This window comes from Salvia miltiorrhiza, chromosome 7 (assembly GCF_028751815.1).
Source record: "Salvia miltiorrhiza cultivar Shanhuang (shh) chromosome 7, IMPLAD_Smil_shh, whole genome shotgun sequence".
NCBI classification, from domain to species: Eukaryota; Viridiplantae; Streptophyta; class Magnoliopsida; order Lamiales; family Lamiaceae; genus Salvia; species Salvia miltiorrhiza.
In genome coordinates, this window is record NC_080393.1 from 1115854 (window position 1) to 1140105 (window position 24252).

Below are 24252 nucleotides of genomic sequence, written 5' to 3' on the forward strand. Positions count from 1 at the left end.
CCAACTATCATGCACATAGCAAAATATTAGGTGATTGTGTTTGGACCAATCTTTGTATATATCTAATTTACTGTATATATATTGCACATGACGTGGTGCAACAACATTAAAAACCAACGACAAAACACTGTAAGGTTTCTATATACATATATAGGCATATTAATATACATCACCTAAAACTTTACTATATAATAGGGAATATTCTAAAATCTAATTAAGATTTCTAGCAAAAAAACATGATTAACTCTTAATAAAAACATGCAGGACAAAGTGAGTGATACGAGTTTAAAGAAATATTATCTGAGTATTGTGATTGAGAAAGGATCCAACTTTATAAAATGTTAAGTTAGATGAGAGTGTATTGTGCCGGGCCATGATAATTTTTTTGTTTAAAGAAAGTACGAAAAGAAGGAATTGTGGTGGTGTAGCGTTCAAAAATGAAAAGTGCATATTTTATGAGATGATCTCGGTGTCGAGGTGGACAGTAGGAAATGATCTCCACCTCGAGAAGGACTGATTAAGGTCGATGTTGATGCCTTGTTTGATGTCGAAGCTGGGGTGTTTTGGCGTGGATGCTATTACGAGAGATCACGAGGCGAACGTCTATGTGGCTATGGCTAAGACGATGACAACATTGTCTAATACTACGATGACTGAGATTATGACAGTTGTGCACGAGATCATCGTGTGTATCGAGTTTAGTTTGAAGCCGATCAAAATATTTACAAATTCGATGGTTGCGACTAGAGCTATAGCTAAACCAGAGTATGATAGCCGATATCTTTCCGAGGACTTGCGCGACATTATCAGTGTGACGAGAGAGAATTGTTTATATCGTGTGTCCCGTATGTATCGTTAGGCTAATAGAGTCGTCCATTATTTGGCGTTGCGTGTTCGAAACCTTTCGAGTCCTATGCTTTGGACGGAAGATTTACCTAATTGATTAGGGAGTACTAATGTGGACGATCTTTCTTGATTTGTATAATATTTTTCTATTAAAAAAAAATCAAATTTCAAAAGTCAATAATAATAATGGGCGAATAATGAGTAAAATTCAAAATATTTTTATGAAAATTATAAAAAAAATGGTACTTAATTTTTCACAGTAAATAACACACACATGATATATACCGTGGCCGTGGTGATGTACACATATGTGCTTAGAGAAGGATGAAAATTCTGAGTGGAAAATTGGAATCAGCTTTTTAGTTAAATAGGCTGCGAATGGAGGCAGAAGAGGCAGGCATGGCAGCACATTTATTACACTCCCAAATTTAATCCAAGCAAAAAGATATAATCATCCAAAACCCACACACTCAACACGCACTCAAGGTGTGGCTGTGGCCCCCATTCCCTCCACCTTTCCCTTGAGCTTCAACCGACCGTTACAGCTTACCAAAGCTTGACTGCTTTAGTACACAAAAGATTTTGGGACATTTCATAACAGCAGCAGCTGCCCTAGCTAGTGAGAGAGAGAGAGTGAAAATCTTGGTTCTTGTAGTATTAAAAAAAGCCCACCTTGAAGAGAGAGAGAGAAGCATGTATTGAAATCTCTGCAGTGGTGAGGACTACAAGTTCGAATTATTCTTCTTCTGTGTTTTATAATGCCCTCTTCCTCCATTGGCCTCATTGAAATTCACACTCATCCCACCCCTACCCCACCCACCCCACCCCCTTGTATGTATAGTGTATCTATTGCTTTAGCTTTTAAAGATTGAATTTTGAATATATGGGATATGCTTGGGAGGCAATTGTTGTACAAAACCGAGGCTGCACTAAAGTGGGATTGCATACATATATGTGTATGTATAGTTCGAATTCGTAGAAAAATGTATGTAACGGAGAAAAAGCAAAAGGGAAGGGCCTTCACATAAGCCTTTTACACGTGATAAAGAAAACATCAAAAGCACTTGCATGCGTGTATAAAAGATTCATTGTAATCATCATCATCTCCCTCTCTCTCTCTTGAAAAAAAGGAAACACAGTCTTGAGTGTTTGAGTCTTTCTTTTTCTGAGTTTCTCTCTCATTATTTATACAATCTGCCCATCTTTTTTATCCCCACTTTTCTCACAACCCTTTTTTCCGAGTTGCCATCTTTTAGAATCTCCCTTTAGGTTCATGATTAAAGCCCACTTCCGCTTCAAAGCTCAGATTCAAGAAAAGGATATAAAGGTGCAGTTTTGAATGGTGGGTTTTAGTTTCTGAGTTCAAAGATTGAATCTTTGAGCTCCATGTACATTTGTAGAATGGATTTTGTTCGTGTTTCGTGTTACTGAGGTGTCGTTTTCACACGCAGCAGTGAAATTTTTTTTGGGGGTTGAGATGTTGATTTTCGCAGTGAGTTGTTCAATGTTTATTCCTTTTAATCCTATGGTTTTGTGTTATGTGCGTTGCTAGTTGTTGCTTTTTGTTGCTCTTTTGTAGCTTTCTAGGCGTTTTATTCTCTTTCTTGAGCAGTCATATTTTCTGTCCTCACATTTATTTATGCTTGTGTTGGACCAAGGATTTGCATAGTTTCTTCACACACACACACACACACTAGGCATATATGTGTATGCATGTGTGTGTATATATGTATATGGTAATGTGTCTTTATTATCTTGGATTTATTCAAACTTTTCTGTTTTCGCTGCTGCTACTCTTGGTTTTGGTTAGGGGACAAGATGAAGTATGGCTTTGTCTACTGGGTATTTCTACTATTTGATTAGATTTTTTCATTTGTGTTACTAATATTTATTCCCATATTTGTGCACATGTGCATCATTGTTTAAGGATTTTTATGTCTCATTTTCATGATGTTGGATTCCTAACAGAAGATTTGAAGAGGGTTTAATTTATGAGTTTCTTGGTAATATTTGTGTTTTGTCTCAACATATATGTATTCTTGCTCAGTCCAAAAATGGCTTCTCTTCTTTTCCCTCTCTCTCTCTCTATTATTTTCAAGAAAAGGAAGAATTGGGACTCTTTTTTGTCTGAAAAATTTTGGATCTTTGTAAAAATAAAAGATTTTTTGATTTGCGTCTTTGGGATAATTCGGCACCAACTAAATACTTTAATATTTAAATGTCAGTGTTTTTCTTTAAATATACTTTTTTTACCATCTTCATTTATAGCTGTACAATTGAGAAGAGTCAAATAAACTTATCTCGATCTTCATCTTTTTGGTACGGTTGGAAATATATTTTTCCTGCTCATTTTTGGCTTGATTATGGAAACATATGTGACATATTTCTAGATTTTAAGATTGGAAGTTAAAAAAAAAAACTGGAATTAAATGTCTGTGGCTGCCTGCATTAAAGGATCTTCTTCTTTAATGCTCTCCCTATTGCGTGTGTTTTTCTTTTTCCTGCATTGCCATCATAAAATTTCTATACTTGTGTATAATTCACAATTTGGGTGTTGTTGCTGACATCAAAATATTTTTCTCTGTTTTTGGATTGTTTTTTCAGTGCATGGAATCATTGATCTTTCAAGGGGTTTAACCAAGAACTACAAGGAAAGAACTAATCAGGAATTATTTGCTGTCACCAAAATTGCTCTGCCTATTTCTTTTGAGCACATTACATTGAGTTTGCAAAATTGTAAGTTTGTTTGTTTCATCATAAACCATGCCTATAAGGCAGATGAAAGAAAATTCAGAGCAACACTTTATCATCAAACCCCAGCTGCAAAACTCCATGAATTCTGCTCCAAAGAGCTCAAAGTCTGCTCAGAATGGCAAAGGCCCACCAGTTCAGGAATCCCAGAACAAACAGACCTCACCTCCATCAAGAAACAGAGGAAGGAGAAGGGGTCGGGGCGGCCGGAAATCGGACCAAGGCGACGCCTTTATGCGGCCGAGCTCGCGGCCATGCACTGCAGCTGATAAACCAATTGTCAAAGAGAATGTTAGAGCCATTGTGCCAGCTTTGTCTAACAATGGAGGCAGCAGCTTATGTGAATCAGACATGGGGTTTCCGAGCTCGAGCAAGTCCTTGACTTTCCCGTTGAGGCCGGGGTTCGGGCAGGCCGGGACGAAGTGCATTGTCAAGGCCAACCATTTCTTTGCAGAGTTGCCAGACAAGGATTTGAACCAGTATGATGTAAGATGCTTCTCAATCATGTTTCTTGAATAATGTTTTCTATTGAATAATGTTTTCTATAGTAGTACAAGTTGAGTATTAGTAATAAATTTGATAGCTATGTGACATGAACATTCGGGGCCCTTAAGCTGACATTAGTTATGATCTTCGTTGTTTCTTGCTCTATCCACTGGTTTCTGTTGGAGGTATAATTGAGTGAATCTGTGTTTCTTTTGTTTCTTAGCTTGGACAGCATTAATGAGTGTTGACAAATTAGAATTATTGATATTTTCGTATTGCTCAGTCGTTTCATCGCTTACGTGTCAGGTAACGATCACCCCGGAGGTGACTTCTAGAGCGGTGAATCGAGCCATCATGGCGGAGCTCGTGAAGCTGTACAAAGAATCTGAGTTGGGGACGAGATTGCCGGCCTACGATGGAAGAAAGAGTTTGTATACAGCTGGTGAACTTCCTTTTGCTTGGAAGGAGTTTACCATTAAGCTTATTGATGATGAGGATACTATCAATGGTCCCAAGTAATTTATTCCTTCTCTGACACTGCTGCTTCTTGACATCATCAAATTCCTTTTGCTTTTTGCTTGACTAATGAAACATTTTTTTTTTTTGTGAGGATTGTAATCTTGAAAGAAAATTAAGATTAATTCAAGTTGTATACTTTGTAACACTAAGTTTACTTTGTGAAAATTGCAGAAGAGAAAGGGAGTATAAAGTAGTGATTAAGTTTGTTGCAAAGGCAAGCTTGCATCATTTAGGCCAATTTCTTGCTGGTAAACGGGCAGATGGTCCGAGGGAAGCTCTGCAAATTCTCGACATTGTACTGAGAGAGCTCTCGATGAAAAGGTATAATGAACTGCTCTAATGTTGAAATGAAGCTTTGTTAGATATGCACAAGTTGTATGAAGGTTCTAGGCGTAATGATCACTAAATTATAAGTATCATCATTATCATTCGAGTCGAGTGCTGAAAAGTTTCCGTATTTGTGCATGTACAAGGTTCTGCCCTGTCGGGAGGTCATTCTTTTCTCCTAATATTCGGAAACCACAAAAGCTTGGGGATGGTTTAGAGGCATGGTGTGGGTTTTATCAGAGTATAAGACCTACTCAGATGGGCCTGTCACTCAACATAGGTATTTTTGTGTCAAATTTTATATTGGCCTGCTAATCTACATGGCGTCGTTGCAGCTGACAACTTGTTCCATTTAACGTCCTTTCTTTCCGAATGATAGATATGGCTTCAGCTGCATTTATTGAGGCACTTCCAGTTATTGAATTTGTTGCCCAACTGTTGGGGAAAGACGTTTTGTCGAGGCCATTGTCTGATTCAGACCGAGTTAAGGTAGGTGTTCACTTGATCTTAGATTATTCTTCAGCCTTTCAGGCAAATAAACCCTTCGTTTGGCTTCAGGTCAAGAAGGGCCTCAGAGGAGTGAAAGTTGAAGTGACCCACAGAGGGGATGTTCGAAGAAAATATCGAGTTTCTGGCATTACAACTCAACCAACAAGAGAGCTAGTGTAAGCTTGACACTACATTCTTTCAAGTAGATTTGTGTCAAGTTGCCTGCAGTGTTGGTTATATGCCCTTTCCGCCCTTTCAGATTTCCCGTTGATGATAACTCGACTATGAAGTCGGTTGTTGAATATTTCCAAGAGATGTACGGATTCACGATCCAGTATACTCATCTGCCTTGCCTTCAAGTAGGAAACCAGAAGAAAGCAAACTATTTGCCGATGGAGGTCAGAAGTTGGCACTTGGGATTCTAAGATTTCGTCTTACTTTTATTGCCCGGTCGTGGTCTAATACTCTTCATTTCAGGCGTGTAAAATCGTTGAGGGCCAAAGGTATACTAAAAGGTTGAGCGAGAAACAGATCACCTCCCTTTTAAAGGTCACATGCCAAAGACCAAGGGATCGAGAAAACGACATTTTGCAGGTACAAGATGCCTGTTATTTTCACTTCATCTCTCAAATATTGAACGGATAATCTTGTATTTACGCGAAAGACGTTCAGATAGGAGTTTTGTTCTGATGAGAGAAATTAAAAATTGAATGATTTGATATTGCAACTGTATATATATATTTACAGTTGCCATAAATTTCTAGTTATGAGTTATATTCAAATCATTGGAGATAACATTGGAATTAGGGATGCATCACTACTATTCAAATGATCATTTGCTCGACTTCTTGCAACGCAGACTGTCCAACACAACGGCTATGATCAAGATCCGTATGCAAAGGAGTTTGGAATTAGGATCAGTGAGAAACTGGCATCAGTGGAGGCGAGAGTTCTCCCTGCCCCGTGGGTGAGACACTGCCTCTGAAATCATGCTTTTCTGTTCATAATGTTTATAAATTCATCGTTTAACTCGTGTTACCTATTATTTGCAGTTGAAATATCACGAGACTGGCAAGGAAAAGGATTGCCTGCCGCAAGTTGGCCAGTGGAATATGATGAATAAGGTGTCACTTTTCGTTGCTTTTGTCGCTATACTATTATATATGTCACATGTAATGCCGTTTTATGTTTCATCGTGGTGATTTTATCTCTGCAGAAAATGATAAACGGCATGACAGTAAGCCGGTGGGCATGCATTAACTTCTCACGAAGTGTTCAAGATATCGTTGCTCGAGGATTCTGTAACGAGCTGGCCCAAATGTGCCAAGTATCCGGCATGGTAGAGCACACCCTTTTCTTGATACTAACTCTGTCCTCGTATATGTTTTCTCTGCATAATCTGATTAAAGCCGACACATCCTACAGGAATTCAGTCCAGAGCCGGTTATTCCTTTCTACAATGCTCGGCCCGATCAAGTCGAGAAAGCTTTGAAGCATGTTTATCATGCATGCATGAACAAATTAAAAGGAAAAGAATTGGAGCTTCTGTTGGCCATTTTGCCCGACAACAACGGGTCCCTATACGGTATGATCTTGAGAAAGTGAGTCTCTTATCGATAAATTTATGTGACATCGGTTTCTATGGTGATAGGTGACCTGAAGCGAATATGTGAAACGGACCTCGGTCTGATATCCCAATGCTGTCTAACTAAACATGTTTTCAAGATGAACAAGCAATATTTGGCGAACGTATCCTTGAAAATCAATGTTAAGGTGTGACATATAGTCCTCAAGATCTGCAATACATCCATTTCGTCTCAAATCCTATCTAAACTTGTATCCCGTTAACAGATGGGCGGCAGGAACACGGTTCTCTTGGACGCTATCAGCTGCAGAATACCTCTCGTCAGTGACATACCGACAATTATATTTGGAGCAGATGTTACACATCCTGAAAATGGAGAGGAGACCAGTCCTTCGATTGCTGCAGTAAAGTTTCTAAACGAAGCCCTCATCTTTGGATATAATCGGGACATTATATTCCTCCTCGTTGCTAAAGTATGTAACCGGAATGTAGGTTGTAGCATCTCAAGACTGGCCTGAGGTCACAAAGTATGCGGGATTAGTTTGTGCTCAAGCTCATCGACAAGAATTGATACAAGATTTGTACAAGACGTGGCAAGATCCTCTTCGTGGTACAGTTAGCGGAGGCATGGTCAGGTATACATTATTCCACTCTCCCTTGCCCCTGATTCTGCCTACTTAAATTGTCGTTTTTGCTCCTCTCGTGCTCCTGTGATCTTCTTTTCGACTCTTGACAATCACACGCTATTTTGCTCTCTGCAGGGATCTTTTGGTTTCTTTTCGAAAAGCAACTGGTCAAAAGCCACAGAGGATAATATTTTACAGGTCAGTGTAGAATGTAGATTCTGATCTCAATCCAAAGATAGGTTTTAGGCATTTTTAAAAATTCCTCTTTGTTTAAATGAATGTAACATATTTTTCTGATTTTTGGCTTTAACATAAGCAGGGATGGTGTGAGTGAAGGCCAATTTTACCAAGTGCTACTTTTTGAGTTGGATGCTATACGAAAGGTTCGTAACAATATATTTTCCCGGATTTTTTTGGTTCGTTATTACCCTTAACGACCCGAGATGTCACTGTAACTTTATGTGCAGGCTTGTGCTTCGTTGGAGCCAAACTACCAGCCACCGGTGACATTTATCATAGTTCAGAAGCGACACCATACGAGACTGTTTGCGAATAATCATAGAGACAAGAGCAGCATTGACAGGAGTGGAAATATTTTGCCAGGTAACTAACATAGGTTTGCTTTACATCTCTTGATTTTGGTCGAATACGAACTTTCTTGTTTTTGTGCAGGCACAGTTGTTGATTCCAAAATCTGCCATCCAACAGAATTCGACTTCTATTTGTGTAGTCACGCAGGAATTCAGGTAAACTTGACCATCGAAGTAGCTGATCTGCCTCAAAGGCTTGCCTGTGAATTCTATACGCTAACTTTGAACGTGCATTTATCGTGTAACTTGCAGGGAACAAGTCGGCCTGCTCATTATCACGTACTCTGGGACGAGAACAATTTCACTGCAGACGGAATTCAGATGTTGACGAACAACCTCTGTTACACGTACGCGAGGTGCACGCGTTCAGTATCAGTGGGTAAGTCATGATATATTGATATTCATTTCCACTTTGGCTAAAATTTTAATTAGTGAAATAAACATTGATATGAACAAATATATGTATCTAGATTCTAGAATCCTTACAATCAGATTTCTATGTTGCTGATTATGAATGGAAGTTGCATGTCATGTTTGTTACACGATTTAGCTTCGACACTAGTAATGTGAGATACTCTTATTGGTTTGACACAGTTCCTCCGGCTTATTACGCGCATTTGGCTGCTTTCCGGGCAAGATTCTACATGGAACCGGACGTGCAGGAAGGCACACGAGTAGCCGGAGAGTTGGGTGTTCGTCCCCTACCGGCGCTGAAAGAGAATGTAAAGAGAGTCATGTTTTATTGTTGAAGAGAGGCTAGGGTTTAGTGATTAGGGTTTTGAAGCATGCATAGCAGAGGCCTTTCTTTGTAAATGTTTGATTGTAAAAATGCTTGCAGCTTTGTCTCCATCTCTAATCACTGATGTAAAAAATGGCTTAGCAGTAGTTTCTGCTGATAATGGTAGTAACTCCTTTTGTTTCTTTGCACTTTTTACTTAATAGTTAATTCCTAGATATATATAATAATGGAATCTTGTTTTTTTCTCTATTTCTCTTTTTTATTTATTCAAAATGCACACATGCACTAATCTCTTTGATGACTTGAACTCTCGATTTATCTTGTTAGAGGAAAAGTGCCTTACCAATTGAGTTCAATTTAGTAGTAGTAAAAAAATTCAAGTTTAATAACCGCATGAGTAGATTATAAAATAAAATAGAAACTTTGTGTATTTGTTATTCTTTTTGGCATAATATTCAGCAGGAATAATGGGAATTGGAATGGTATTTGATGTTGAAATAATATCATTTTAATATAAAATTGAGTTATAGGAGCATGCCATGATCCCAAAGTTGGCCTAAATTAAAATATTTATTAATTCATTTTCTGAAAATAACATGATAAAATTAATAATGATCTTTTGCCCTACCCATTTAAATTGAAATCTAGATTCTAAAACTATTTCTTTATAGTGGTACAAATGTCTCATTTCATTTCTGTTGTCTCGTCATAGCATTATTTTTGTCAGGATCGTCCTTGAGGGCGCGCAAGCATGGGCGATGAGTCGATGACCAATGGCCCAACATATTAAGTGCCCAAAAATACCCAATTAGTTCAAATTTTTTTTATACATAAGAGACCCCAATCCAAACCAATCTATTATGTATAAGGGTCATTTTTTATGACTAACCAAAATTCCTCTTTGTTATTATATGAATATGAAATTATTATTGTTATTAAATAAAGATTATATTGAAAAAGAAATATATGAATATGAAATATCATACTATGTCTTTATAATGACAGAAAAAAAAATCATTTTTTTTATTTTTTTGCATAATTCCTTACTTAGGGGGGAAGGCATTGCCATGTTCTCAAATGACTAATGGCGTATTGATTATTAGCAAAGAGGTGAAGATTTCTTGTCGCATTTCCCGACCACAAATCTCATTTCGATTCCATCAATTATTTGTTTTTTAAAAAAGATCAACCTAAATAAATTATAAAAAGAAAACAAAAATAGAGAACCATAACAAAATAATAAGCAAATGTATGAAATAAGTAATCTAGCTAATCTAGTTCTTGTAATTTTATGCAATTGGAATTTTAGAACATATGAATAGTTTTACACCAATGTATATATAGCTGGATGTCACTTCAATTCGTCAAATCAGTTTGATTCCAGAAATGTAAAGCAACAAAACCCTAGGAAGGTGAGGGTGACAAACAAGAATCCAGATATAGTTAGAGAATCATTGACATTTCACATAAGTTCCTCACTTGGGATTGCAAAAGATTTATGGAATATTTCCCAAAAATGTACCTTTCTAACATAAACATAGCTAGCCCACATTATATATGTAAAGAGAGAAATGATCCGCTTAAAATGGTCAAATGTGATGAGAAATGAGAAAGAATTTGAAACGTCGAATTGTTGATATTAGTTTATTCAAATTTATCACGGTGCGTTTACTTTGATGAAAAATAAGATAAAATATATATTTCCACATTTTTTCCCACTATTTTCACATGTAACTATGATATAAAATTTTCTCCGAAAATAGTAGAATATTTTTCTGGACCAGCTCATTTTTACTCATTTTGTCGTCTTTAATGTTAGATAATCTCATTCCATCCCTAAAAATTATGGACCAAAAGAGATGACACAAGTAGTGATGTGAAAATATTTTGCAATCTTTTTTCATCTTTTTATCTCTAGTAAACATATGATAACAAATGAGATAAAGATAATATTTTCTCATATTTTCTTATCCATTTTTTCCAGTGAAAATTTCACAACCAAAGTAAACACACCCTAACTAAAAAACAACAAATAAATCAATACGAATAAACTGCTTGTAATGCATGAATAATCATTCAAACTTGGATTCGAATCTTGAAGGTAGACTTATAATTAACTTATTCATCATTTTCATTTCACACGAAAATAGCCATTCAGTATATATGATAATCTAACCCTATATATACACCATGTATTTTAATGGAAAATCAATATGGTTAGGCTCATCGCATCAAGTTCTACACATACATATGCATGTAAAACAAGAAATTCGATAGTAGTTGAACAAATCTACATAATTAATGTGCATTGAGTAGATGGAAGCAATTTAATTAATCTATCAATAATTATATAAAACAAGAAATTAATTAATTAGATATAGGTCACGAGGATCGATGGATTATTTGGGGGCTCATGTGAGGGGTGGGGACAGTAGGCAGAGTGATAAAAGAAGCCAAGAGAAAATACAGATGAAGATGCTAAGAGCAACTCCAACAATTGCTGTATTGTAGCGGCCAACGTTAATTTGGCGTGAATGCTTCCTCCAACAATCTCCGCTTCGCTACTGTAAATTAGAGTTGGTGAACAGTGCACCGCTTCATTTGGCGGGCACTGTTCACCCGCTAAATGTATTTTTTTTTTGTTTTTCATTTTCTTTTTTTGTTGTTGTTTTATACTTATTTTTTCTTTTATCTTTAGAAAATGCTTGTCTTTGCTTGATTTAATCTGTAAAATATAATTTAAAAATCTCTATATTATTTATATTTTTAAATTAACATAAATAAGTATAATATTTAAAATATATTATATAAAATTTATAAATACAATAACATGAAATATAATATAAAAGCATATTAACATAAAATTACGAAAACATAAATTAAACATAAATTACAACATAAAAACACAATAGCATAAAATTACACACGACAAAGATGTTTATCTTCATCAATTGTGTAATTAGGCTGTCGAGAAGAAGCCATGGAAAATGAAATAACAGCTAAAGAAAGACAAGTTGGTAAAAGAAGGAAGAGGGTTATTGTGTGCTAAAATAGAAAAAATAGCTCATATATATAGAGGACGATGGTGATTGAATTGAAGCTGCATTATTTGATATGTAGGACACCAGCTGCATTATTTTTCTGCATTATTTGACCAAATGCTTTATCTTTTACTGCATGTGATTGATTAATGCTTTATCTTTTTCTGCATGATACAGCTGTAGATTGATATGTAGGATACAAGCTGCATTATTTGATATCATGTAGGACCAAATGGTATTGTCAAATCAATCCTTTCGTATAGTAGGGGAGTGATAAGGTGGATGATTCAGATTTAATGAAATCTGAATGGATGTATAGTTAGTTTTATCATGTAATTGATGCTTTGTTAAGTATTGTGTAATGTTTAATTCTAAGAGTATTATGTAATTTCAGTTTTTATGTTGTTGAAATAAATTAATCGTTCTATAATATTTAAATATAGCACTTTATTAATTAATTTTTCTTAAAAAAATTTAAATTATTTTATATTTCAATTTTAATTTTAATTACATTTAATTGAATATAAATATATTTATTTATAAATATATATGATATATAATAATTGAATTGATAAAATAATTTAATAATAAAGAGCATAAAAAAGGAATATTCTATTGTAGAGGGAAATGTAGAGTTGATTGTTGGAGATGAAAATTCAAAAACTGTATATTTCAACTCTATAATAGAGTGAAGGGCCCTCTAAAATAGAGGAACCCTTGGAGATGCTCTAAGCTAGCATTAATATCTAAAGATGAGACAATATCTCAAGCTTGCATTATTCAGTCAGATTCTGTGCAGAAAAAATGAATTAAATGCCAGTTTCAGTGTTTCTGCATAATATGCAAATTCAGATAAAAAAATTGGAACCCAAATTCCTAGTATATATAATTAAAATAAATGCCTAGCTAGGTATCGTACACTTCAAGGTTTATGAATTTTACTGAACATTGCCAGATTTTGCTCAGGAAAAAAAAATTGTTTTAATCACTTCAAAAACTTTATATCGTATTGGAATCATAAATGGAAAAGTCAAAGCATATTTATACATTAATATTTAAATATTAATGCATAATACATCCAGTTTGAACTTCATTGTTCTTAAATTTTATAGATTAATCTTGTATGTATATATATATACTATAAAATCCCTAAATTTGTTAATGTCAGCTTCAAGAAACCCTACTAATAATGGAGGGAGCCAGTTGTGATTTGTGAAAAAGCAATAAAAACAATAAATATTCCCAAATTTCGTCGGCAAAATGAAAATGGAATCAAATAATTAATGGGACAAAATAATTCTAGAGAAACACATATGTAACGATTATTTGCAGGTGCACAAAAATCCACACCAGATAAAAGAGAGGAGAATATAAATTAGGTATATAATTAAACTTTTTTCACAGAAATTGAATGGAATTAATAAAAGTAGAAAACGAACACACTACATTAGTGAAACATGAAAAATTAAAAAAAAGAATAAATCTACATACCTTTTCACAGAAGCCCTAGCTATGATATATAGGGGAAAAACCAGAAAAAAAATAGGGTTGTTGAAAAACTAGGGTTTATATATATATTGTTGTATATATTCGCGCAAGCAATATCAGATGAAGCTACCACATGATCTGATCATTCCTCAACTAGGAGGGAGGTTTAGATCATGCTGGCAGCTTCAGCAGATACTAGAGCACGATCAACATTAGAAACACCATGAGAGAGAGAGAGAGAGAGAGGTGTTTAATTTGATTTATATTTGTTTGGTGATGTTGTGCAGAGAGGTTTGGTTTGGTGATGTGTGGTATAAATAGAGGAGGAAAGATAAGAGAAGAGGAAGGGAAATTAAAGCCATATATTAATAACATCAAATAAATAATATAGGAGTATTAATATAGAGGTGGACGTGGTCCCTATTAAACTGAGATATGCAATTTGAATAATGTCACGCCACCATGAATACACACCTTAGTCTCACTGAGAGTTTCTATATTTTGTAACACCAAAATTTTCACTTTAGGGTTGGCATCATAGGGACCCTCTCTCAGTGGCGGATCCAGGGGGGGCTTCAGCCCCCTCCCAATTTTTGAGTTTTTTTTTTTTTTTTTTTTTTTTTTTTTTTTTTTTTTTTAATTATAGATATATATATTTATTATTTTGTTTTATATCTATATATATGTGTATATAAATAAAAAAATACAAGAAAAAATATAGTAATACATTATTTATAGTATCCAACTATCCATATTAATTGCTCAACACATTGAGTTGTTACATTTATAGTATTATTTTTATCATTTTTTCTTTCTTAGTTAATTTTTAATGTTAAATTTGAGTCAATTCTAAAGGTAAAAGTAAAATTACTAATTACTAACAATGAAAATTAGTTTATTTGTTTAGAAGATGAAACAATTTTTTTTTTAAGAAAAATGAATAAAAGTACGTTTTTATATGCTTTCAATCTACTTGATGTTGAATTAATTCAATTGCGAACAATTATCTTATTATATTAAGTGATTGTTGAAAAAATGTATGAAATGAAGTGTACGGAATGCTCAAAAAAAATTTGCTTCGGGGGCTCCCGTGTAGTGACCCGCTCTTTTATATATTTTAAATCCAGTAATGAGTGTGTATTTTTGTTCATCAGTGAATGAAAATGGATATTATTCTGATATGAATTCAGCTTATGATCCTGAATTTATATTGTTAAAGCAGTCAATGATATTATTTCAGAGTTATAACTGACTTAGCAAAGTCACGTTATTTATTTAAGCGAGATGGAATTAGATTTTATTCTTACTCAAGTTGTGGATTATTTCAGACTCGTGAGTTAATTAAATCTGCGGATTTAATTTAGATATCAGATCAATGAACGAATTAAATCTACGGATTTAATTTAGATTCATTTTATAACTTATCGTTTTTAGTAAGATATCACATGTCGAAATCGGGATTTATTTAAATAAACAGTACAAGCAAATATGAGCACGTGATTCACTTTACAGTTACAGAATCACCGAGTCAGAGAAAATACATCAATAATTCTCCTCTACATTTTTTTTTTCCTTTCTTTTTCTTCTCTTTTTCTTTCCATTAAACTTTGTTCCCCAACTTCTATACACCACTATCATTATGTTTTTCTTTCTTTTTCCCCACCATTACACTCAAGTCTTCACCAATGAATTATTAGTATCAACCCCAGCCAACAAACTCCCTACTTCATTCACTGTCCGTCAAGTTTCAAGGGGAGTAAAGTACTCTTCTTCTTGCCAAACTTCAAGGAGGTAAGCCTTCTTTGAATTCTCTTTAATGCACTCAGGATTCCACCTACATTTATGAACAGCAACTTGGTTATTTCAGTTCATTTTGCTGCATATAATCCAACAACGAAACAGCCATTCAACAAGACATTCAAGGTATTTACACTATTCCATTCCTTCAATGCACCCACATCCATACCAGCATCATATCAGTTTCAAATGATAGATGACCATAAGCTTGAAAAACTTAGCAAAGTTACATACTCTATATGAAATAGCATCAGTTACTTTCCTGTTGTATTCATATCTATAGAGCTCATAGCAAACCACATATGCGAACCCATGAATTATGGCATTTCACGGAAGTAGTATGATTCATACATTGAAATATTACCACTGTACAACCAAAGCCATGAGAGCTCCCATCATGTAGCAACATGAATCAAAATACAATAGCAGGGGATAGAACAAAGACATCTCACACTCTATAAGGCAGAACACCAATCACTATACTTGTATGTAAGAACTTAAGGGACTCAACATACTAAGCACAACAAGGAAAATCAAGCTTTACAATAGAGTAGATGGAGACTTAGCTTTTAGAGATGAGGGGCGCTGCTCTACTTAGTCAAGCCGAGAGACGATATCTGGGCGGCGACTCGCGAGAACAGCAGCGTCGACGGCGTCGAACGGTGAAAGGCAGACGACTCCCGACCTCGGTGATGGCCCTCGCCGATTGGATTGCAGCAGCGGCGGAGTACCCTTCGCCCAAATCCAGCAGCAGCGGCGTACTCTTCTCGCCGGTTGCTCAGTGACAGCACGGCGGCGATGGAAGGCTTAAGCAGCGGGCGGCGGCAACGCTCCTCCAGCAGGCGCTGACCACCGGACGAGCAGCTGCAACTCCAGCCGGTGGCGACTCCAGGCGAAGCAGCAGCCACTCCCAGACGACGACCAGCGCCGTTTGAGTCGCCGGATTCAGACGAGGATGTGACCGCGGCGCTGATTCCAGAGATAGGGCTCGACTGAGTTCTACGCGGAGAGAGATAGAGGACGTCGCCGGGGTTGGACGCGTCGCCAGTCGAAGCTGACCGGAGCAGTGACGGCTGGATGGCCGGAAAAGATGGAACCGACTGGATTTTGAGGAGCGTCGTGCGTCTGCTTTGAGAGAGAGAAAGGACCGAGTGTGTTGAGAGATGACTCGAGATGAGAGGAGTCAGGCGGCCTCGCCGGAGCCGCGACGGCCGACACCTCGGCTGGAGGCGGATCGAGAGAGAGAGAGAGAGAAAACCGAAGGGAGCGGCTCCAACAGAGAGAAAGAAAGAGAACAGAGATGGGGAGGAATTGAGGTAGAGAGAGAAGAGCTCTCAGCCGAATTTGGAAGGAAAAGGGGGAAGAGAATTGGGTGTTGGGCCATTACTTTGGGCTCGATTTTTTTTAATATTTGGGCTTTCCATTTATTTAGATTGGGCTTCCTCTTTTAATTGACTTTGGGCTTGTCCACTTTTAACTGTTGTGGACCGAATTATTTTAAGTTGGGCTCGATTTTTTTTAATATTTGGGCTTTCCATTTATTTAGATTGGGCTTCCTCTTTTAATTGAGTTGGGCTGGCTTATTTATTAATATTGGGCTTCTGATCTTATTTAAATGGCCGATTTTAATTACTGATTGGGCCTCCGATTTTATTTATATGGGCTTTGATTTAATTGTTGTTTTGATTTGTATGGGCTTCATTTAATTGAGTTGGACTTTATTTATTTTAATAATTGGGCCATTACATTGGGCCATTTCATTGGGCCGGAGTTTATTTAATTATGTTGGACTCCTTATTTGGGCTTCGTTTCAGTGGGCCGATTTTATTACAGTGGGCTTGAGTTGGGCTGAAAATTTGGGCCTTTATTTTATTTTCTTTGGGCTTGATAATTATTTATTTTTGGGCCTTGTTGTATTTATTATAATTGGGCCTAATTCAATTATTTTGCTTGGGCTTTAGTTTAATTCATTGGGCCTAATTTAATTAATTCATTGGGCCTAATTTAATTAATTCATTGGGCCTAATTTAATTAAATTCATGGGGCTTTGTTATTTTATTCCGATTGGGCCTCCTAATTATTTTCTTTAGGCCTTGGTTATTTATTCAACTGGGCCCTAAATTTTTTTTTAATTACTTGAGTCCATGAATTACTCCAACTAAACTTTTCAATTTAATTATTGGAATGTCACGATTTATTTAAATCAAGCCCATATTTGTTTAATTAATTATTAGGCTGCCTTATGTTGAGCCTTTTAATTATTTAATCTTATAACATTACTATTCCTATTTATTTAAGCCGAGAGATTTTATGAGATTATTCAGCGAATAAGCCGAATTAGTTATATCTTAGTAACGACCACGAAGGATGGATTTATTTAATTGGCGAATTAGAACACCCTAAGAGAACGGATTAATTTTTATCCGGCTTCATGAGACGAGACTTAGCTTTTGTTTAAATCCAATAGCTTGGATTAACAATAGAAATTCCCTGATTATTATTTCATAATAATAATTCATGCATAAGGATCATGCATAGTTAAATACACATTCTCATTTGATGATTTTATTCGAGCAATATCTTATTTATATTCTCGTAATAAAGGTCAAGCACGAGATTAATAATCAGTCAAGGAGCTACTGTACCACAAAAAGTTTCTAACAGGTGGGCATTACTTTCATATATAACAAATGAGTTTAAATGTTACGTTCAAGCAAGTTATTTCATGACTAAATTAATTGAAGTTATTTCAAATATTGTCTTGCCATAAAATATTTAAATTTCGGTATGATATCTATCTGATGTGACTTTTATCATGTAATCGAATTCGTGTCTTGAGCAGTTGATAGCTATCCTGCCAGGGCTAGTGTACACCAGTGACCGTGAGTCATCTAGCGGGTTGGCCGGTCAAGTGACCGTGAGAGGTGGCCACCTCTCCGGCACAAAGTTCCAGATATGATAGATTACAAGAGAACTTAGACTGCAGTCGAACTTTAAGAATCACAAATGAATTTAGTAAGCTTGGGCCTTTTAGCGAAAAACTCCCTTGCTGTACTGTTTAATTATGGCATGACAATTTACAGTTTTGAAGCATGTATTTTATACTTAGGCATACGTGCCCACTGAGTACTTTTGTACTCAAGCCCTGCATATATTTCTAAATGTGCAGGTTGAGCAGCTGCCGATGGTGATGAAGTGACGAGCGGGATTCTTTTGTCTTATTATGTATTAATGAACTCTAGGGTTACATGTCTTCATACATGTAATCAGAATCATATTCCGCTGCGTACTCAGAAGTTTTATGTTTATTTGGCTAAGTCAGAGATATCTGAACTTACTAGTTATTTGAGTCTATACGACTAAACTTCTGTTATATTATAAATATTCCTTTTGTTAAATTATGAAATGTGATTCTTCTTTGTTTAATTATTCCCTTTCTACCCCGTTTCTAATCTCCCTCCATTAGTCACGGTTTCCCCGGCTTAATTATCCTTAATTAGGACCGGTCGTGACAGAGTGGTATCAGAGCAGTTCATTTGCTCTGAACCCTAGAGTTAATAAATTTTTCTAGTATGATCACTAGTATGAAAGAGTCAGTCGGCAAAAGCTCAGCACTTCATCACATCGCTATGCTCAACAGAAAGGAATGCAACAGAAAGTTTTGAATGTTGAAGTTTATATTTCGCCTTGATGCAGATGTTGATTTTACTTATGCCTTTTTATGGAGATGTTACTCAATGAACTTAGATGCGCTAAGGATGCATGATCACTGTTATGAACACAACAATAGAAGGAATTTAGCAAGAACATTTTTGCTTTTCTCTGTAAATTGAGGCGATGAGTAAGTTACAAAGTTAGTGAACCAGACGAGAAATCAACAAACAAAATACAATGGGGAGTAAAGAAAAGTGTCACACACGAGATAGTGACACGGGCATAGATCTTCGTTCGGATTATTCACGCGAGGCGGATACCGAATCAACTATTGCCTTAATCAGAGTATGGTGGGAACACTTTTCATAGTAATAAGAATACCCTACATAGTTTGGAAACTGCAACATAGCGGAGTTATCTCTTTTCAAAAACCTAGTTAGTACTAGTTGCAGCATATTTAAGACTTCACGAATTATATTCGAGTCTAGTGTTAGGCTATTATGATTATAATACCGTGGTTTGAATTTCGAGACCTCAAGTAGAATTATTACCTTACTATTATAGATATGTTTGAACCCTATTGTTTTTGCCACCTATTTTGATATTCGTGAGTTTGATTATGCGACCTTCATGTATAGATGGCAAGGATGCGCTTTACCAGACGACGGCCGTTGCGTCGAGATGCTAGTCCGGATGCTATCAGGAACTCATATTTTACTTATCGCCAATGCCACGGTGATGACTTAGGCCAATTCTTGGCCGGCTTCCATCGACACTGGGTCGCTGCAAGAGACCATGGGATATCGGACTATGACGGAATGGAGCGGCTAATGGATTTGCTGCCATCAGAATGGCAGGGATGGGCGAGGATGATTTCCGCTCACTACATCACTCGTTCTGGCAGGTCCTATGATTTGCATTATGACTTCTCTGGATTTACTGCTGAGATCCAGGCACAATTCACTCGTTGGGGAAATGCTCCTCGAGGGCCGTATACACGTCCGGGAGACCTTGCTCGAGTCGGAGTACCTTCGCCCGACGAACTACTGGACCCAATTCCGGAGCCGACTCCACCAGCAGCCCCTATCTTAGGGCAACCCAGGAGGCACGACGCTGAGGCAGGCCCCTCTAGGCCTCAAGCCTACAGAGATTTTCCACCTGGCACGGGTTCAATGCCATTAGTCTGTGAGCCACCATTGTCATCGAGGCAGTTGAGCAAGGCAGAGATAGCAGCCGCTATGGTCGACGTTGACAGAGTCTTAGCCGATACCATGGATTTCCTCAATAGGGGAAAAGCCCCGGCCATGGACGACCGCCCAACTCTTCGAGTCACCTTGAAGATGATTCGCTCAGCCATCATTGGCCAAGCAGCAGGTGAAGGAGGGGGTGAGTCGCACCCATCTGGCGGAGAAACAGATGAAGACCCAGAGGAAGATCCGGAAGAGGATCCAGAGGAAGACAGCCATGCCCCGACCCAGGGATCTTGTACCCGATCTTCTTAGACCGGTTTATATATATATATATATATATATCTAATAGGATGATATTTAAATATTCCAGAAACATAGATTGTTTTAATGCTCTTTGTATGCCATATGCCGGCATAGTCTTTTGACTAGTATTAGTACGGATACGCGAAACCTTGGGGCGTTCTGTGATTGAGTACTTTTTGTAATGGCTTCGCTGGATAGCCAGTTCATCATGTGTGGTACTTACATAGATCTTTGAACCTAGATTTTTATGATGATGTAAAGTCCTCATTGAGGCAATTTTCCCTATGTTATATATGGTGACCTTATTGGTCTTTCGTGGCAAGTCATTCCGCTATGTTTTATTTATATGTTCGCTTAAGTTTTAACAGGAGCAGAACTCGATGAGTTAAAGAGTAACTATAGAAATGATAGTATGTCCTTATTACATTTTAATGCGTTGACAACTTATGTTTTGACCTAATAGAATGCCGCCAAAACGAGGACGACCAAGAGGAGGGGGCAGGATTCCCCGAAATGAAAGAAGAGACCCAGAAACAGTGCCAGAACCAGAACCCGAAATAGTTCAACCACCTGTTCAGCCAGAACGACGGATTGAAGAATTATTTTTGCGACAGAACCCACCTACTTTCAACGGGACAGGAGACCCGGCAGAAGCTGAAACTTGGGTTCGCGCTATTGAACGCATTTTCAACTTCCTGCGTTGCACCGACCAAGAACGCCTGACTTGTATGTCCTTTCAGTTGACTGGGTCAGCTGATTTCTGGTGGGAAGCAAGGATGAAAACAATGACAGCAGAGCAGTTAGAAAATCTGACCTGGGAACAATTCAAAGCCGGTATATATGACAAGTATATACCCAAGAGCTACCGCAAGAAAAAGGAAGCTGAATTTTACAATCTGAAACAAGGGAAGATGTCGGTAACTCAATACGACAGGATGTTCTGCGATATGTCTAGATATGCACCGGAACAAGTTGACACAGATGAGAAGATGGCTGAAAAGTTTTGTGCCGGTCTGAGGCACGAAATTAGGATGGCTTTGGCAAGCCACGGAGGATTGTCTTACACTGAGTCGCTCAGCCGAGCATTAGACATTGAAGCAGCCATGCCAGGAGAAAGACCTGCAACTGTACCTACGCCAGCACCTTCACATGATCAGAATCATAATCAAAATTTTAGAGGAAAGAGGAGATGGGACAACAGTAACCCGAACCAAGGTGAGAAGAGGCCATGGCAGGGACGGGTTTTCCAGTCACAGGGCTATGGAGGCCAGAGTGCACCGAAACAGATGGGAAATGACCAACAGAGGGCCCCACATTGTCCCAAATGTAACAAAAATCATGTGGGAATCTGTAAGGCCGGCAGTGATAGTTGCTATATCTGTAACCAGAAGGGGCACTATGCAAACCGGTGCCCGAATAAGCAACATGGAACGGGTTCAAGGCCAAACCCACCTATCCAGGCTCCACCTCTGCGAGCAATTCAAGCTTTGCCCCAATCATACCCAAGGCAGCAACCACAGTATCAGCAGCCACAACAGCACCAACAGCTACAGTACCAACCCCAACCTCAACAACCATATCAGCAACAGGCCCGCCAACAACAGCAGCGACAACAGAAACAACATGAAAAACCTCGTCATGCTAGAGCCTATGCTATGAGGCAGAAGCAGCCCGAGAACAACCAGGGAAACCTGGCAGGTATGGGCATGCTACTCAATACTCCTGTTGTACTTCTATTTGATACGGGCGCATCACATACTTTCATTTCAAGTACATGTGTTGACACATTAAAACTTAAAATGGAAAGAGCTGACCAAGAGTTGAGTATATCATCACCTATAGGAGGGATGACGACAGTAGATCATGTGTGCTTGAACCTAGAACTGAACATAGGGTCACACAAGATTGTAGTGAACAACTCGTATGTTATTCCAATGGGAGATGTGGACATAATCCTAGGAATGGACTGGCTAGCCGAGAACTATGCCACCATCCTTTGTAACGAAAGACGGATATCGTTTCGACCCCCAGGAAGGGAGCCGTCACATTTCCACGGAATTAGTATGGGAAGAAGAAAGATGATCATCTCCGCCCTACAAGCAACGAAAATGATGAAGAAGGGATACCCAGCTTACCTCGTATATTTGCACGGAGAACTGGGTACTGAAAAGAGTATAGAAGATGTAGCAATTGTACGGGACTTTTCAGATGTATTTCCAGAGATTCTGCCAGGGCCACCACCGGACAGACCAATTGAGTTTACCATTGATTTGGAGCCCGGGGCAGCTCCCATTTCGAAGGCACCATACCGGATGGCTCCTAAAGAGTTGGAAGAACTCAAGATACAACTGCAAGAACTTTTGGAACTTGGATTCATTAGGCCAAGTGTATCACCTTGGGGTGCACCTGTACTTTTTGTGAAGAAAAAGGATGGCACATTGAGAATGTGCATAGACTATAGGGAACTGAACAAAGTGACACTGAAGAACAAATATCCTTTACCAAGGATAGATGACCTCTTCGACCAGCTCAAGGGAGCAAGCGTGTTCTCGAAGATTGATTTGCGGTCTGGTTATCACCAGCTGAAAATTCGACCAGAAGACGTACCTAAGACGGCATTTCGAACTAGGTATGGCCACTACGAATTTGTAGTTGTGCCATTCGGGCTAACTAATGCGCCAGCCGTGTTCATGGACCTCATGAATCGAGTGTTCCATCCGTATTTAGACAAATTTGTCTTGGTATTCATAGATGACATCCTGATCTACTCGAAGAACGATAAAGACCATGAGGAACATCTGAGAATTGTTCTAGAAACGTTGAGGACAGAGCGCCTTTATGCCAAATTCAGCAAGTGTGAGTTTTGGCTCAGCGAAGTCACGTTTTTAGGACATATTGTATCATCAGAAGGGATTAAAGTGGACCCTGAAAAAGTGCAAGCAGTGCGCGAATGGAAATCGCCTACTAACCCTAATGAGATAAGAAGTTTCTTAGGATTGGCAGGTTACTATAGGAGGTTTATGGAAGGATTTTCCAAAATTGCAAGGCCAATGACGCAACTACTCAGGAAGGGAATAAAATTTTCTTGGACAGAGGAGTGCGAGAAGAGCTTCCAAGAACTTAAGGAGAAGTTAACTACGGCACCAGTGTTAGCCGTCCCAACAGCTGATAAGGAATACATGATCTACACAGACGCGTCCAAAAATGGACTTGGTTGCGTGCTGATGCAAGAAGGAAGAGTGATAGCATATGCGTCACGACAGCTTAGGCCACATGAACTGAATTACCCGACTCATGATCTGGAGTTAGCTGCAGTGGTGCATGCGCTGAAGATTTGGAGGCACCACCTATATGGAGTTAGGTGTGAAATATTCACAGATCATAAAAGCCTGAAATACTTTTTCGAGCAAAAGGACCTCAACATGAGACAGAGGAGATGGCTCGAACTAGTGAAAGACTATGACTGCGGTATTAACTACCACCCAGGCAAGGCCAACGTAGTGGCTGATGCATTGAGTCGTAAGACCCAATCTAAATTGGGAGCTCTCATCACTCGAGAGACGGTGCTCATAAGGGAATTTAGCAAAATGAGCATAGAAGTGGTTAAACCACCAGGGACGATAGCAAGCGTTGTGGCAACAGTACCTAACTTGAGGAAGATGATCGTAGAAGCACAAAGAAAAGACGGGAAGATGGAAAAACTACGGGAAGCAGTAAGAAAAGGAGGCGTCAAGAATTATCAAGAAGCATCAGATAATGTTATCCTCTTTGAAGGAAGAATATGCATCCCCCACGATGATGAGCTTAAGGATAAAATCATG

General features: G+C 37.9%; 2 protein-coding genes and 1 long non-coding RNA gene across 10 annotated transcripts; all 3 read left to right on the forward strand.

The window, feature by feature from the left end:
• The first annotated feature begins 1145 nt into the window (after positions 1-1145).
• On the forward strand, positions 1146-9140 carry LOC130991369 (protein argonaute 10-like). Of its 8 annotated transcripts, none has more exons than XM_057915540.1 (22): positions 1146-2188; positions 3451-4083; positions 4390-4598; positions 4774-4923; positions 5076-5209; positions 5309-5418; positions 5488-5594; positions 5678-5816; positions 5896-6012; positions 6278-6385; positions 6471-6542; positions 6635-6757; positions 6844-7003; positions 7070-7191; positions 7270-7407; positions 7496-7638; positions 7765-7827; positions 7949-8012; positions 8097-8232; positions 8302-8375; positions 8472-8598; positions 8814-9140. In XM_057915540.1, the coding sequence occupies exons 2-22, from the start codon at positions 3610-3612 to the stop codon at positions 8966-8968; spliced, it is 2925 nt and encodes a 974-aa protein (XP_057771523.1). In that variant the 5' UTR covers positions 1146-2188; positions 3451-3609; the 3' UTR covers positions 8969-9140. The 8 variants fall into 8 exon arrangements, with proteins under 8 accessions (XP_057771523.1, XP_057771530.1, XP_057771527.1 ...); XM_057915547.1 differs by having other exon boundaries at positions 1146-1561; XM_057915544.1 differs by having other exon boundaries at positions 1584-2173.
• A 5455-nt stretch (positions 9141-14595) lies between these two features.
• On the forward strand, positions 14596-18690 carry LOC130991370 (uncharacterized). The gene is made up of 3 exons (XR_009091136.1): positions 14596-15410; positions 17889-17948; positions 18454-18690. It is a non-coding gene; the product is annotated as an uncharacterized LOC130991370 (long non-coding RNA).
• Positions 18691-20474: 1784 nt separating this feature from the next.
• LOC130991371 (uncharacterized) lies at positions 20475-23295 on the forward strand (the record flags this gene model as incomplete). The annotated part of the gene is made up of 1 exon (XM_057915549.1): positions 20475-23295. A coding segment is annotated over exon 1 (2400 nt), but the record flags the coding sequence as incomplete, so codon positions are not given.
• Positions 23296-24252: the final 957 nt, after the last annotated feature.